The 15773-nt window shown below is 36.5% G+C and overlaps 1 protein-coding gene across 2 annotated transcripts in view; it reads left to right on the top strand.

Moving 5' to 3' along the window:
• Positions 1-2626: 2626 nt before the first annotated feature.
• Positions 2627-15773, top strand: part of nup210 (nucleoporin 210) — a 32376-nt gene continuing 19229 nt past the window's right edge. For both annotated transcript variants that reach the window (XM_042003724.1, XM_042003723.1), the window contains exons 1-21: positions 2627-3227; positions 3689-3828; positions 5028-5159; positions 5748-5844; positions 6059-6209; positions 6601-6733; positions 6962-7120; positions 7444-7512; positions 7605-7711; positions 7898-8038; positions 8173-8310; positions 8505-8660; positions 8891-9089; positions 10335-10480; positions 13004-13222; positions 13365-13538; positions 13731-13926; positions 14083-14189; positions 14860-14964; positions 15353-15454; positions 15633-15761. In XM_042003724.1, the coding sequence (XP_041859658.1) occupies positions 3076-3227; positions 3689-3828; positions 5028-5159; positions 5748-5844; positions 6059-6209; positions 6601-6733; positions 6962-7120; positions 7444-7512; positions 7605-7711; positions 7898-8038; positions 8173-8310; positions 8505-8660; positions 8891-9089; positions 10335-10480; positions 13004-13222; positions 13365-13538; positions 13731-13926; positions 14083-14189; positions 14860-14964; positions 15353-15454; positions 15633-15761 (2952 nt within the window). In that variant the 5' untranslated portion in view covers positions 2627-3075. The remainder of the gene's footprint in view (positions 3228-3688; positions 3829-5027; positions 5160-5747; positions 5845-6058; positions 6210-6600; positions 6734-6961; positions 7121-7443; positions 7513-7604; positions 7712-7897; positions 8039-8172; positions 8311-8504; positions 8661-8890; positions 9090-10334; positions 10481-13003; positions 13223-13364; positions 13539-13730; positions 13927-14082; positions 14190-14859; positions 14965-15352; positions 15455-15632; positions 15762-15773) is intronic.

The following is a 15773-nucleotide window of genomic DNA, read 5'->3' as shown; positions in this document are numbered from 1 at the left end:
TATTCAAGACCCAGAAGAAACTCCAATAAATTAAAACCACATTGCAGCTAGAATGAGTTTAGTCTTGCCCTTTCTCAACTTAAATGTCTACCCCTGTATGTGAAGTCACACAGTGTGACATTCAGGTATTGTTTTCAATGTTAACAGACATTACATCATTCACTCCTTGCATCAATTGTACGTTAGCTGCCCATGGAAAGGGTACAAAGATGAACATGAATGTTGAGCTGGAGCCCACTCTGTGCAGCCTTGTGAAAATAAATGAAAGCTCAATTTTCTCAGGTTTCAGTTTCAGCTGGCATCATAGTACTGTCATTTATTTTCAACATCCAAACAGCTTGAAAAAGTCATTACCTATGTTGTGTGAATGTACGGTCTAGAGCCTATCCATCACACGTGTACATTGCTGTAGTTGCATCTTATATTTTAATCAGCAGATTGGAACACGGTACTAGCCAGTGATAGGTTTTTATTGTTAATGCACTCTGACTCAAACAGTATGTCACCTTTGGCACTGCGCAGCATTATGTAAAACTCTTGCAGTGTTCCTGCTTATCAAGTTGTGCATCTCTCTGTCTACAAGAAGCAAAGTCCAAAAGGAACATCACAGTTAACTCTTCAAAGAGAATAAAATTATAACTGTGTTAAAAATTCATGTATTAACTCAGGACCAACTGTATGGCAGAGAATGATCTCAAATAAAAGCAGACTGAGGGTAATTCAGATTTGCATTTATCAGTGTCACCATTAAACTAATTTTATTCTATTTTGCTTATTTTAAATAATTGTTCTTTTAATAAACATTGCATTGTTTAAATGAAAATTGAAATATAAAATTAACCTTGGTAGTGGTGCTGGGTGAGATATGCAGTACAGATAGTTGTCAGTGACACCTAGAGGTAAAAACTTGTGCATTACATGTTTCTGATGATGGGAGATCAAATGCTGTGGCTCAATTTAAAAGATGGAGTGTAGGAAACTGGTTGCCAGATGCTTATAATGTCTGACTTGCCAAGTTTTTTAAGGCCTATTTAAGAGTTTAATGTAAAAACAGCCTTTTAATGTGCACTTTTCCTTTGGACACTTGTTCTAGACAGCTTTTTAATCCATAATGACCTAAGGCTATGTCTAAAAAGATTTCTAAAACCTAATGGTTTTCTGGAAAACCATCCTCCAAAGAAACTAAAAACATTAAATGAAAACAATAGTTTTTTTTATTTAAGTTATAGTACTTTAATGTTTTGAAAGTGTTAGTATAATGTGAGTGTTGCTCCAGGCTCGAAAGGTAAAACCACAGGTCTCTTGCATCTGGTAATAATGAGTTAAAGCTGCACAAACCTTGATCAGTCACCTGTTTATATAAGGCAGGAATCCATTTTATAGTACACTGTTCGCCTTGATTATTATACTAGGCCACATCCACAGATTAGTAAATCAGATAGGTACAAGTATCAATATTTAGACAATTACTGCATACCACTTGATCATGTTTACACAAAGTTATCAGTTTACTTATTTTGCTATTTAGACAGCTCAGCCATGAATTACATTGTTTTGCACATTTTTGTTGCATGTGGGTCTTGAGCAGAAATTGCTGGCTGATTATGATGATGGTTCTGAGTCTCAGTTGCTGTAAAATCTTGTATATTTGCTGAATATTAGCTAAATCCTTCACTTATTCAACCAGTGTTTCAAATGTTTTTCCTTTTACGTGTGTTTCCTAACCCTGCTTAGACCAATATATCTATATTTCGTTTTCACTGTAAAGTTCATTTAGTATTTGAAATGGAATTAGTTTAACATTTTGTTAACTCATCTTTGTGATTGTCTACACTGTTTTTGGTGTGTTCACATGTTATTATTAATTAATATTATTATGTAATATGATAATATATTAATGTGATATTCCTTGCAATCTGTTATTTATTTCCAATGCAAAAAGAAAAATAAAGAGAAATTAATTATAAAAAGCTAATTTAGTCCAAAACCAATAATTCCCTTTTTGCCTGACATTGAAACAAAGATCTATTTAGAATAGAAATCAGTTGTATGTTTTGCCATTGACACACTCTGAAATGATCTATTGGTGCATACCTTTTGTTACTGGAGGAAAACAAAAGATGCAATCATCTATCATGGCAAAATATGATGTCCTATTTCATCAAAGCAATAAAAAAACAATGTTTTTTTTAAATATTATTTAAATGTGTTTTATTGGTAGTAAATAAATAAATAACTGACACTTCTTCAAAATAAATGTATCTATCTATCTATCTATCTATCTATCTATCTATCTATCTATCTATCTATCTATCTATCTATCTATCTATCTATCTATGGCTATTCAACTCCGTCCCACTTTGAGCCACTGGCTCATCACTCACTGTGCACAACTTCATAGGCTGTTGGATTCATTTAATTTGTGTTATGAGTGTTGGTGCAGGTAAACCTGCACAGCTCTTGTGGGACCGCATTGAACAGCCCTGTTCTATATAATGTATATTAATGGTATGAATTGTATTCCACTCAATACAGTTAAATTCAACAGTAGAAATTAGCGTGCTGTGCCTTTAAGAGCAACCTCTTGACCCTCCTCTTTGACTGTGACGTTATCACGCTCCCGGCATGCTCACGGGAAGTCCAATAATTGTTAATGGCGGGTATTCTACAAAACATGCGTATTTTGTGCTAATTTTTGCTAGCTAATTTAGTTATTGCTGCAATAATATTGTAATTTATAACCACATTGTGTTTGGAGCGTTTTTAGGTTACAAAGAAAGCGAATAAACCCGACTAAGATCACCAGAGGACTTTATACCTGTTATCATGTGGCGGCTCACCGTTAACTAATGTGTAAAAAAAAACTGAAAGTAGGTAGGACGACGAAAAGAGTTATGTATTAGCTTTATTGTAAGTTATGCTAGCTCACAGAAACGTCTGTCTCGGTGCTTCAACTTCGATATAGTTTCACCAGTAGTCGACTTGATGAAACGAAGAAAGTTAAGCTAGTATAGAAACTTGTTCATTCATTCGTCCATTAGTGGTCATAAATCATCGCATGCTCCTGAATCGGAAATGAATCTGTCCAAAGTGTTTGTGTTAATATTGATAGCCGTCTCTCAAGTTAACTGTACCTCGAAATTAAATATTCCTAAAGTGTTGTTACCGCTTGCAAGAAGTACAAGAATTAACTTCACACTGGAAACTACTGAAGGGTGCTACAGATGGTGAGTAAAACTGTTAAGCCTTCCAGCTATTAACAGAGCAAATTAAGCCAGATGGGCGTTATTCTGTAGAGTCCAGGAATCGTTTTTGCCAGAGAAAAGTTTGATTGGATAAGGCCGTTTTAAAACCTTGTGCTGAAGAAAATATACCTGTGTTTGCTCAAGACATTTTTGAGTTAAAGTACTTGTCTTTTCCTAAAGTTATTTGCTTTTCTCTCTTTTTTATTTTACTTCCCCAACTTAAACCTGATTTCCTGTAGGTCTGAATGTAAGATATAGTGTGTAGATTTGATAGTTCTCTATTATCTTTACATTAATTCACATTTTAATCCATCTTAAAGGTAAAGTTTGCATCTCAACTTAACATAATTCCATCTGAAACCTTATATTGTTTTCGTTACAGCTTTGGAAACAAGCTTCCATGTATTTCTATGATGTATATTTTCTTGGTCCTTGTTTCCCAGGTCTTCCACCAGGCCAGAGGTGGCAAGCATCCAGGCTGTTGATGAAGACATTGGCCGAGGTTGCTCCCAGAGGGCTGTTCTTCAGGCTCTCTCCACCCAACCATCTAGACTGACTAGCATCATTCTCGCTGAAGATGTTGGTAAGTACTGTGTTCAGTATTTAGCAATGCAAGGATTTAAGAATTCCCAACACAGGGTCCATTATGCCAGTCATTCTCATAAGATAAAGTTAAGCAGGTAAGTTGCACAAATGCATAGTAAAATACTGAAAATGATGTTCACCTTAGTCTTCTGATAAATTAGAACCTTTTTGATTGGTGTAAAATTTTATTTATATGTTCACAGGAATTCAGCTTGCGCTAGGAAAAAATGTGACAACTAAACTTTTGTGGCTTAGTTTTTCCAACAATGTAAGAAAAATACAAAAAAAAAAGAAAGAACATTTTTTCCTCTTAAATGAATTTAATTAGCTATTCTTATGTTTCCAGAATAATTTTTTAAGAGTGAGTGATAACTTTTAGAAACTGCATAAATAGCTTGTAAATGTTATATGTATGTTTAATTACTTGGACTACCCAGGATAAAATACTCACCAATCATGGCAGAACTTGATCATTTCAATTACCTAATGCTGGCTTAGTTTTGACTTAATAAATTGTCCCTTATAACATTTTTTGGGCTCATGGACATTAGGACAAATTGTTTATTTTTTCCAACTACATGCTCACCTTGATATTAATAACTTCAGGGTGTCTCATTGTCTCTGTGGTATCACATTTCTTCAACCCTATTAAAGTCACTCTGGTTATGATATACAAACTGGTGCACTGTAGAAAGTGAATTAAAATCTCTTTCTAATAGACAATGTCATACAAGTAGGCATTTTGTTGCACAACACATTTTTTTTATTCTTCCTCATTTGCTGTTGTGAAATGCTGTATGCCATCTCTTGCCCATGGGAGTGTTATTTGCAAGAATGGTGGAGTGTTGTGTTTTTTTTTCCTTTGTAATCAGAAAAATCAGACTCATTAGTTCCTCCACAAGCTTGTCATAGGACTACGAAACAATTGAAAATCAGAATGATCTGTCCAGACAACAAACACTGACTTGGACTGGGGTCTAATTTCCCTTCAGCTGTTTTATGTTTATGTTATAATATGTCAGTCATGCAGCAGCTTCCTTGGCAGACCAACAAAGCCACATTTGAATTGACTAATGACTGAAAATTCTGCCAGTAGCGGCCGTCATTTTCCCCTGGTCATTTCTATATATTCATGATAAGTGAGATTTGATTGTAATGTTTTGGCCCCTGCCTTCCCCACCCCCCGTTCCTTTTCAGTTACAGGACAGGTACTACGTTGTGATGCCATTGTCGACATCATCAGTGAGATTCAGATTGTGTCCACCACCAGAGAGCTGCATCTGGAGGACTCACCACTGGCACTTAAAATTCATGCACTGGATTCTGAAGGTAAGATTTTGGCTTTTCACAGTTTATCATCTCTCTAATCAGCTGTTGGTTTTATTAATAAGTAAACATCCCCTTAAAATCAAGCATAATTTATGAAAATGTTGCTTGATCTTAAGGGGGTGTTTCTTTGTTGCTCTGAAAAGTTTTTAGAGTAATGACCTAGCCTGCTCTAGGCAGCATTTTCTTTTCTCATAGGCTGCCACTCTGAGGTAGCTGTTTTGTTCTGTGCCACTAGTTCCATTTGGGAGAGGCACACTTAGTTTAATGAGCTGTAGCTACAACATGATTCTTTCTGATGATGACTCCAGGGTGTTTTGTTTGCTTTTGTGTACAAGTAAGTTTTGGTTTTTTAAAACAGAGTAGATTGAAAAAGGTTGCAAAACACCCTGTAATGAAATCTCTTGGTTTTGTTTTTAACTAATTTCATTGCCAGGAGCTTTCAGAAAATTCTGATCAGCAACCATTATACAGTCAAGCATAATGACCTCGGACACACACAATCTGAAAGTTCTGTGTAAATATTCGCTGTTCCACACAGTCTCACACACCCTTGTGTAGTCTTAGGTTAAAAACTTTTTGTATTTGCAGGAAACACATTCAGTACCCTTGCAGGTCTAGTGTTTGACTGGACCTTAGTGAAAGATGTAGATGTGAATGGATTCTCTGACTCTTACAACTCATTACGGTAAGCTGCCTTTGTTATCTTCACTTAAACTCAGCAAAAATCTGCTGAACAGGCTGCTAAAGGTTCAGTGATAAGACCCTTCTGTTTAACCAATGCAGTATTTCTAATTAAACTCTTAAGTTCTTTGGAAATAGATTATTCTTGAATCAAACGCAAGTGGCCATTCTGATTTCAGTCTCCAATGTATATTTTTTTTGTTGTTTCTCTTCTCTAGGGTACTTAAATTTTCTGAGTCAACATACACTCCTCCTGGATATATATCTGAAATGGAGCGCGTTGGGAAACAGGGTGACATTATTTTGGTGTCAGGGCTGAAAACAGGACATGCAAAGTTAAAGGCCAAAATACAAGAATCTTTATATAAGGTAAAGTGCTCGTTTGTACAAAATACGACTTTCTTGGATGCTAACCTAGCACAAACTTGAAGCATTGTACTTTAATGTTACAGTCACAGTAACATCAAGACTTTTCTGGTATGTTTTTGCATCAAGTTCAAATTGAATTAAACTCTGTGATAGTTCATCCTGTGTTGGATGCAGGCATAAAAAAGCAGATTGCATAATTGCAAGGTCTCTAATATGATATGACAGCCAAGTTGTATTTCTGTTCTGTCAAAATATCTGCTGCTGACTTTTCACTTCATCAGCTTGAGTTTATTTTTTTTTTTGGCGGGGTGTGTGTGTGTGGGGTGGGGGGGATTGTTTAGACAGGAAGCTGAAACTTTGTTATTCTGTAACCATGGTATCAATGTCACAGGATGTGGGTGCTGCAGAGGTGAGGCTACTGATCTTAGAGAACATCCTGCTGAGCCCGGCGCATGATGTCTATTTGTTGGCGGGAACTTCCATCCGATACAGAGTCCTGAAACTGAGACAGGGCACAATCACAGGTCTCTTTGAAATTGTCATGAAGTAGTTAATTTAATCTTTTCTGTTGCTGCTGATTCTCTGCAATCACTGAAACTATTTGCTGAATTTACAGTTTGTGCCATGCAAGCATCAGTTTAGCTGAAAGAGAAAATGTTCCACCCAATGATTGAGAAAAGCAGAGTTTTTTTTCTTTTTTTTCTTGTACCAGCTTGTATGCAAATTTATCTAGTTTTTCCCCTTCTGTCTAGAGCTCTCTATGCCCTGTGATCAGTATGAACTGCACCTTCAGAACAGTGTGGTTGGGCCCAATGTGAACCCAGACGTTTCTGTGGCCAGTCTGGATCAAAGCACCTCCACAGTTACAGCAGTTCAACTGGGACACATCAATGTGGTTTTGGATCATAAGAGTATCCTTCTGACAAATTGCACCTACAATAACTTATTCTAACTTTATTATGCAATGATGCTTTTAAAACAGCCATGTGCTCATTATGTCTGTAAATTAGTCTGTAAATTAGTAAGTTAGTTGTTAGTTAAATTAGTGGTTTAAGGTGGTTTTTTGTTTGTTTTGAAATGTCAATTATACTTCTTTTTTCTCTCAGTCAATATCTCAAAAAAATGCAAATATTGCAAATATTTTAATATATTTAGAAATAATGAGCTAAGTTAAAGAGCTGTTATCATAGGTCAGTTGTAACTGGCTCAGTTTTCCTTAGTTTCTTCGTTGAAGGCCTTCGAATGCAAGGAGTGTCGCGGCTGCCCAACAGCACACTTTATGTTGTCGAACCAGGCTATCTAGGTATAGAAGAGTTTTCTTCCTAAAATTGATCATGATAAATACTTAAAGATGTAACTGACCTCTGTTTTTTTTTTCTTCTTGAATTTCTTTAGGTTTTAAAATTGCTCCAGGTGACAGCTGGGTTCTTGAAACGGGCAGAGTATATGATATTCTCATTGAAGTATTTGATAAATCTGGAAACAAAATTTACTTGTCTGATGTAAGCACAAATCATTTAATTTCTGTTGGCAAGAATTTAATTGTATTTCACTGATAATTGTGTTACACTTTCCATGAGAATAATGCTGTTCCTCTGCTGTAGGTTATGGAGACACCTTCTGACCCTGAATTTTTTTGTGCTAGCTGTAATTAACGATCTTTTTGTGGTATTTTTTTATTTTTGCAGAATGTCCGTATCAGCACTGTTTTCCCTACGGAGTATTTTGAAGTCCAAGAGTCTTCTGTGAATGGATCATATCATCATGTCAGAGCTCTCAAAAAGGGCCTAACTCTCATTGATGCTACACTAAGAGCTGTTGAGGATGAAGTGGGTTTATTTGCAGCTTTGACACAAATTTGTCACGACATTGAATATCATTGTTGCTGTAACCCTCTTAAACTTTCTTCCCATTTAGTAGAAAGAACTTTTATAATTTCCTCTGACCTCTGTTCTGTTTTCAGAGTGGAAAGGTTCATGCCCTTGCCAACCCAGTCCACAATGAACAGGATGTGGAAATATATGACCCTATAGTTCTTAGTCCAAGTATTCTCACATTTCCATGGCAACCGAAGGTTGGAGTTTACCAGTACACAATAAAGGTAACTATTCCCTTTCTAATCTGGGGCCTGAGTTATTTTGAGACTTCAAAGGACAGAAATATTGAACTTAAGACACCTTTTTTTTTTTAGCACCTACTACCATTCATAGCGATACAGACAGGCTGAGTGTGGGATATATATTTATATATATATTTTGTTTGCATATGGTGACTCCTATTCTCTGGTGCAAATAGGCGACAGGAGGGAGTGGAAATTTCAGCTGGTCTTCGTCCAATACAGCTGTTGCCACTGTTACTATGAAAGGAGTGATGACGACAGTCAGTGATATTGGCGTCAGTGTAGTGTTTGCTCATGATCTACGTAACCCGCTACACTTTGGCCAGATGAAGGTGAGTCTACATGGAAAACTGTCAGATTGTGGAATCATAAGTTTTGGATAGAACACCATTCGCCTTATATAATGATATAAAACAAGATAAGAGAACAGAACATGAAGAATTGGAGCACATACTGTATGTGTGGTAGTAAAACCATTTAAAATTCAGTATTTTATGCTTGAATCTCCCTGAATTTTCCTAATAATCTTAAATGCTTTTTTTTTTATCCTGTTTCCTTTTAGGTCTATGTTGTGGAGCCTGTTGCCATGGACTTTGCTCCTTGCCCAGTAGAGGCCAAGTTGGGCCTCATTTTGGACCTGCCCCTAAGGATTTTTGGTTTGCTGGAAGAGTTGGAGAAAGAGCGAGTCATGTTGAGTGACTGCTCCCACTTTGACCTGTTGGTTGAGGAAGAGAGCCATGGTGTCTTTGAACTGTTAGATGGTGAGTCCTGGCAGAGGCTTGCACTGACGTGTGAATGGATGTTTTATAGAACATAACCAAGGATAAAAGGTGATATGCCTGGATGTTTATGCACCATTTAAATTTTTTGACTAAACAGACTGTGGTTCCATGGAGATGAACACAGTTTTGTACTTTTCTTTTTCAGAAGTGTATTTTTTATTCAAGGGTAAATGTGCACACAAGGGGAAACTTTGAGTTTGACGACAGAGTTTTGAGGGGGAGCAGTGTAATATGAGTGTGATGACAAGGAACAATTCTTTTAAATTAAAAAAATGTGTACTATTCATCAAATATGGTAGTATACCCCCATGTTTGATCATGTTGATTAATACTCAACTAAACATACCACACCCTGGCAGGAAATGTGACTGGACTATAAGAGATATGAGATGCACTGTTGGAAGGTGTGGCACTTAGGCAAAAAAACAAAACACAAAAAACGGGCATCTCTACTAAAAGGAATGCAAAACAGTAATTACATTATCTCAGTTAGCTTATATTTATAATCGATGAATGCCAAATTTGAACATAAAATTTTATTCACTCTGCAGTAACTCACAACTCACTGCTTAGTGTATTGTGTGTATGGTTTGTAATCCTGAAGTTTATTTATTATTTTTTATTTAAATTTTTTTCCATATTATGACTCATTATAATGCTTTTCTCTTTTATTTGAGTAACTGGTCTTATACTGCCTAATAATTGGTTTTGTTTCTATAATTATTAACCTGTTTGTAGTAATTAATTAAAACTGTCATTGTCTATACAATGAAAATGGAAAAAATGTTTTCCATCAAGTCACACTTCCAGCTGTTGTTTCACACTACAAAAAGGAAGACTTGACATAATTATAAAGACACAGTGGCTCGGCATGTCAAGTTAATAGTATTTAGCCAGCTAAATAAATTCAGTAGAAAATGGAATTGAATGTGCTTGACAAACAGTATGGTCTAAGTTATTTCTCTGAGGTATATTAGTTCTTTATGGATTTCAGATTGTCATTACAGCATTTATCTTTTGGAAAGTTCCTCTGTTTACAAGATGTATCACATTTCATTTGGAATTTTATTAAGAATGTGCAGGGAAGAATAATGAGACCTTTCTGTGCCCCAGTTGCGCTTCTGAGCAATTCTATGTTTTGTTTTTTTTAAGCATTTGTACATTGTCATATTGAATTATTTCTTACTCTTTGGCTTTGTCCAACCCTGTTCTCTCCTTGCTCAGGGAGGCTGGCTCCAGGCCAGGACCACTGCAGTGGAGTGAGAGCCAAGGCCCTGTCTCCTGGCTACACTGTCCTTAGGGTCAGCTACACTCATGGCAATGTTTACCTCAGTGCCAAAATAACCATTGCTGCTTACCTTCCCCTCAGAGTGAGTTGTCGTTTCTTATCCTTTTTTGCCATTTTAACATGTGGATTTTATTGTCTCTGTGCATTGGACATTTCTCAAGGTTTTCTTGAGGCTGAGTTGGTTGTCTTAATTAGCTCTATATGACAAATACTAATCAGCTAATCAAATATATATAGCTTGATTATAAATCACTTTTATTTTTTGACTCACTGCAAAGCCACAAATAACATTTTCTTCTTAAAAAATAAGAAAACACCTTTTCCATGAACACATATAGCAGCTGGATAGCTCAGTTGGCTGGGCATCCGTCTGACCCAAGTTCGAATCCCACAGGGGAGGCACATTAACACCTTCCAGTTGGCTCCTTAGGCCAAGACCCTTAATGCTACTGCCTAACCGCCTTCAAATGTAAGTCACTTTGGAGAAAAGCATCTGATAAATGAGTAGAATAGAAAAGAAACACATCTGCATTGCTGAAAACTGTCTCCCATAGTCAAGGCAGAAATACAGTGATCAGCAAGTGCTGACATCTCTTTCCTCTTGGGTTTCCTCTGTGCATTTTAATTATTCATTATACACTTGCTACACTTATGTGTCTTTTAAATACAGGCTCTGGTAAGACAAAAGAAGGAAATATAACATGTTTTATGACAAGGTGAGCTGGATAAGCACAGCGTCTTGTCAGATACTTTAGCTTTGGGTTTTTTGCACGTTATAATCACAGTAATATTTTCTTAAATTAATTGTTTTTAGGCTTTGCCTTGTTTATGATAGCATTGAGTAGTAGTAGTCAGAATATTTCAGACATATTTGAAACGTTTCTTCTCTTGGTTGGCCCTGGCAGCTAGAGCTTGACCCAATTTTGTTGCTGTGATGTGTTGCACTGAGTATTTCAGCTCAGCATTTCCTCAGCTTAGCTCATTTTAGCTGTAGAATAGCAAAGAATGTAAAAACTAAAACATCCTTTAATTCTTTATCATGTTTATTTTTTCAAAAGCTAAAACAGCTTTTATCCTTTGCTTTCCCAATGTCGTTTTAACCTCTCAATGTCTGAATTTATATGCAAGTATAAAAAATATATCAAATAACCAATGCATATATATATATAGTGTGTGTGTGTGTGTGTTGCTTTTAAGTAAATGTTGAATTAAGTTGGGATTGTTCATTTGACTATAGCACATAAAATAGATACAAATTTGCGTATGATGCAAATTTAAATAATATAAAAAAAAGGTAAAGTAGGACTTAAACCTTTCTTTTAGAACATAAAATAAACATTTATGGCATGAATCATAGCATAAATATGTATATAAATATATAAATAAAACATACAAATATACACTGGACTGTGGTAGGTAGCCAAAGCACTTGGAGAGAACCTGCACATACTTGGGAGAACATGCAAACTCTACACATAAAGGCCACTGTTTGTACCCAGTGCTTGAACCAGTGATCATCTTGATGTGAGATAGCGGTGCAAACTATCACACCGCTGTGCACCATGTATTTTGAATTTACTTCTTGCTGTAGCAGCTGACTTCTGTCCTGCAGCCGCCGCGCTGCTAGAAAGTTAATCTTGGTCATCGTTTCCATCTGAATCTTCATCACTGCTGCTCCTGTTGTCAGTATTCTATGTACTGCTGCTCTCGTCACCTGGTGCAGAAAAAAGTCACATTTAAAAAATGCAGACATTTTTATTTACATCAGATACACAATATATACTTGTTCACATTCATAAACATGATCATGTGTTAACAAAACTGTTAAGTCTTCACAAATTATAGCATTATTACTGCTGATTTTATCACCTGATTTAGGTACACATTCTTCAGAGCTGCTCTCGCTGTCACTGAGACGGCTGTCATAAGTAAACCAGTTAACTTTCTAAAGAACATTGATGCGTTCATTTTTGTCTGTATAAAAATAAAGGTCAGAAATTGCATTTATATTCCCACATGATATTCTAATGATTACAGAAAAAAAACTAGAATGGTATTTCCTAAAGAAACTTTACTGAAAATCTTCTAAATACACAACTGTTTACATTTAGCCGGATGTAGCTATTGTGGATAAGTGTTGCTAATTCTCTACAAACAAAAATATAGGGTTTACCTCAAAATATTAGCTGTATACGAACACAATAAGTTGGTAAGTATTATTATCTTAGCACAACTCACCTTAAGTGCAAAAGTTGCTCCAAGTTTTCAACCTTTTGCTCATTTCAAAACTGGAAGTGTCCGCTTTGTTCAACCGGATGTAGTTTCCACTCAGACAAGTCCTACAAAAAAAAAAAATGCTAGGTATGTGTTGAATATACCCCAACCAGCAATGGTGGAATACATAAGATAAATTGGCTGTTTTCAAGCTAACAAAAACTGTTTTATGCAAATAAGTGAGAGCATTAAAGGGTTAATAATTTGTTCACTCCCTGTATTTGTTGATACACTCTTAGCCTTGAAAATCAATTGAAGTTGTAGAAGTCATTTCCTTCTTCAAGTGAGTGGCTATAAATGTCTGAAGCTGTACATAAATTATTATTTGCAGGCAGTTGACCCTGTATCTGTGGCTGTGGTCACTCTGGGATCGTCTAAAGACTTGTTGTTTGAAGGCGGACCCCGACCCTGGGTTTTAGAACCCTCGAAGTTCTTCTGCAGTTCAAGAGCTGAAGATGAGACCAGCCTGAGCCTTACACTCACAAGTCCATCATCTCACAACTACAATCACCACTGGGTCAGAGCTACCTGCAAGGCCCTGGGAGAACAGGTGGAGCTACTAAGAAAATATTGCATGTTTTTTGAATTTGGTCAAAAATCTAATTCTTCAGGAAACTTTATACACAGCAATAATAATTTGTATTACCACTGTGTATCTGAGCCGTCTCACTTGTCATTATGTAATTTTTCAGGTGCTGGAGGTGACAGTGGGGAACAAGGCCAGTGTAACCAACCCTTATCCTGCTGTGGAGCCGGCAGTGGTCAAGTTTGTGTGTGCACCTCCATCACGCCTCACCTTAGTCCCTGTTTATAACAGCCCACAGCTGGACCTGTCCTGCCCACTGCTGCAGCAGAACAAACAAGTGGTGTGTATATATGATCTCTTGACAAAGGTCAGGCAACTTTCCTTAGCTGTATTTAGCTGTTATTTTGATCATTGTGCTCTACCTCTTATTATCCATTCCTGTTAACACTGTAGTTGCTGAACTAATGCCATTTAGAGTTTTGTTAAACTTTTTATGTAAATATTGCTCTAAATGGTGACTTTTTCCTTCTAGGTTCCCGTTTCAAATTATCGTAACCCCATTTTAGACTTGGCTGCATTTGATCAGCAAGGAAGGAAGTTTGACAACTTCAGCTCACTGAGCATGTTGTGGGAATCGACACAGAGGTCACTGGCTAGTATTGAACCCAGTATGCCCATGGAGCTTCTGCTGCTTGAGGACAGCAACAGCAAACGGATGAAACTTCATGGTAACATATTGATGCATTTAACATATGAGGGAGTGTGTGTGTGTGTGTGTGTGGTTTGAAATGACTATTTTGACAGTTTGTTACAAACCAAATTTGACTTGAAGTCCATCTAACTAGTGTTTGGCTTTTTGTTGTGTTAATGTTCTCATCTGACAGGTCGTCAGACGGTGCTTGTCCATCAACAGACAGGCATTGCTGCCATTACAGTGACAGCTATTGGATACCAGGTTCCACATTTAACAGAAGCCCAAGTCCTCAGTCCAGTAAGTAAAAGCAATGGTTCAGCTTTTGTGCTGTCAGAAAGCTTTTTGTCTCCTCCCAAAAATCAGAGGTGGCTGAATGAAACATTATTCAAATAATGAGAATATCTTCTTTCTCTCTATAATAGCTTGATATCGCTTGATTACTCTGATCTGTAAATGGTATTTTGCTGTTAACTCTTCGAGTTATGTCACTTTCACTTAACAAAGATCAAGGTTTGATTGACACCTTTTCCTTTTTAAAAAATATATTTAATATATTATCAAATCTTCCATTTGATTTGGAAATGCTTTATTTTTACTGACAAGGCTTTCCAGAAAACCTTTAACAACGTGATTTGCATGTTAAACTTTTTCTGGTGTGTGTGTGTACTTGCTTGATGGGGAACAAACCCCTTATCCACCCAAACTTATGAGACAGTGTGTAAATGTGAGAGCACAATTTTGTCACCAAAGGTATGAAGGTTAAGGTTTTTGAGGGTTAAGACATGTTTTTAGGGTACGGGTTGGAGATTAGGCATGTAGTTGTGCTGGTACTAAGGGCTTTATATTGGGGCAGTATTTTTTTAAAGAATGTTTTTATTATTATTATTATTATTATTATTATTATTATTATTAAGATATGAAGCCAATTGCACTAAGACTTTTTGAACTGTCTTCTTGCCTTTTACAGTATGAACCCCTGACACCTGTCTCAGCCACACTGGAGCTTATGTTAGTTGAAGATGTGAAGGTTTCTCCAGACACAGTGACCGTATACAACCACCCAGATGTGCAGGTAAGAGACTAAATTATCACAGCTGCAGACTCCTACCGCTTGAAGTTTTTATTGCTTGTTTCCCAGGAATTAAATTCATATTCATTATAAGTGTAATAGTCTTTAAATTAATTCAGATGTAATTAATCATCTACTAGACACAGTGGGAACTTACCATCTTTACTCAGTGAGTCATCCTCAATTAATTCTGTCTGATAGGTTTGGGGACTAATAAAAGTAAATATGTGTAAGATGATTCTAAAAGGTGAATATGTAGAGGAATCCCTTTTGATGATTTGTATGATCTGCTGTCAGAAAAATTTGGCTTAAATGGTTTTTCTGAAACATGGCGTAATTCTACTCATAATCATTTTCACCTCACAAAGCAATGACAAGATTTGTTTTGTAGGTGAATCTGGCCCTGCGAGAAGGTTCAGGGCACTTTTTTCTCAATACCAGTGTAAAAGGGATTGCAGATGTGGTATTCCAGGAAGCCAAAGGCACAGCTCAGGTAAGCACTGTACTGTTTGTGACAAATTAATTTAGTTCAATAGACAGCTGTACTATAAAGCATGATGAATAAATTTTGATAAAGAAGAATAATACAAATGGTGCCTTAAATGTTTCAGGGATAGTTGAGACTTGAGAATGTAGCTAAAGATAATATTTTTGCATTGTTGCCTATGCAGGTTTCTGCAGTCCATCCAGGCACGGTGAAGGTGATGGTTCATGACCTTTGTCTGGCTTTTCCAGCACCTGCCAAAGCCACCGTTCATGTTTCCGACATCCTGGAGGTTTATGTCAGAGTGGTAGAAAAGGTCAGTTTATAT

This window comes from Melanotaenia boesemani, chromosome 13 (genome assembly GCF_017639745.1).
Source record: "Melanotaenia boesemani isolate fMelBoe1 chromosome 13, fMelBoe1.pri, whole genome shotgun sequence".
Lineage (NCBI taxonomy): Eukaryota > Metazoa > Chordata > Actinopteri > Atheriniformes > Melanotaeniidae > Melanotaenia > Melanotaenia boesemani.
Note: the sequence above shows the minus strand (reverse complement) of the source record. Positions and strands in the feature narration are given on the sequence as shown.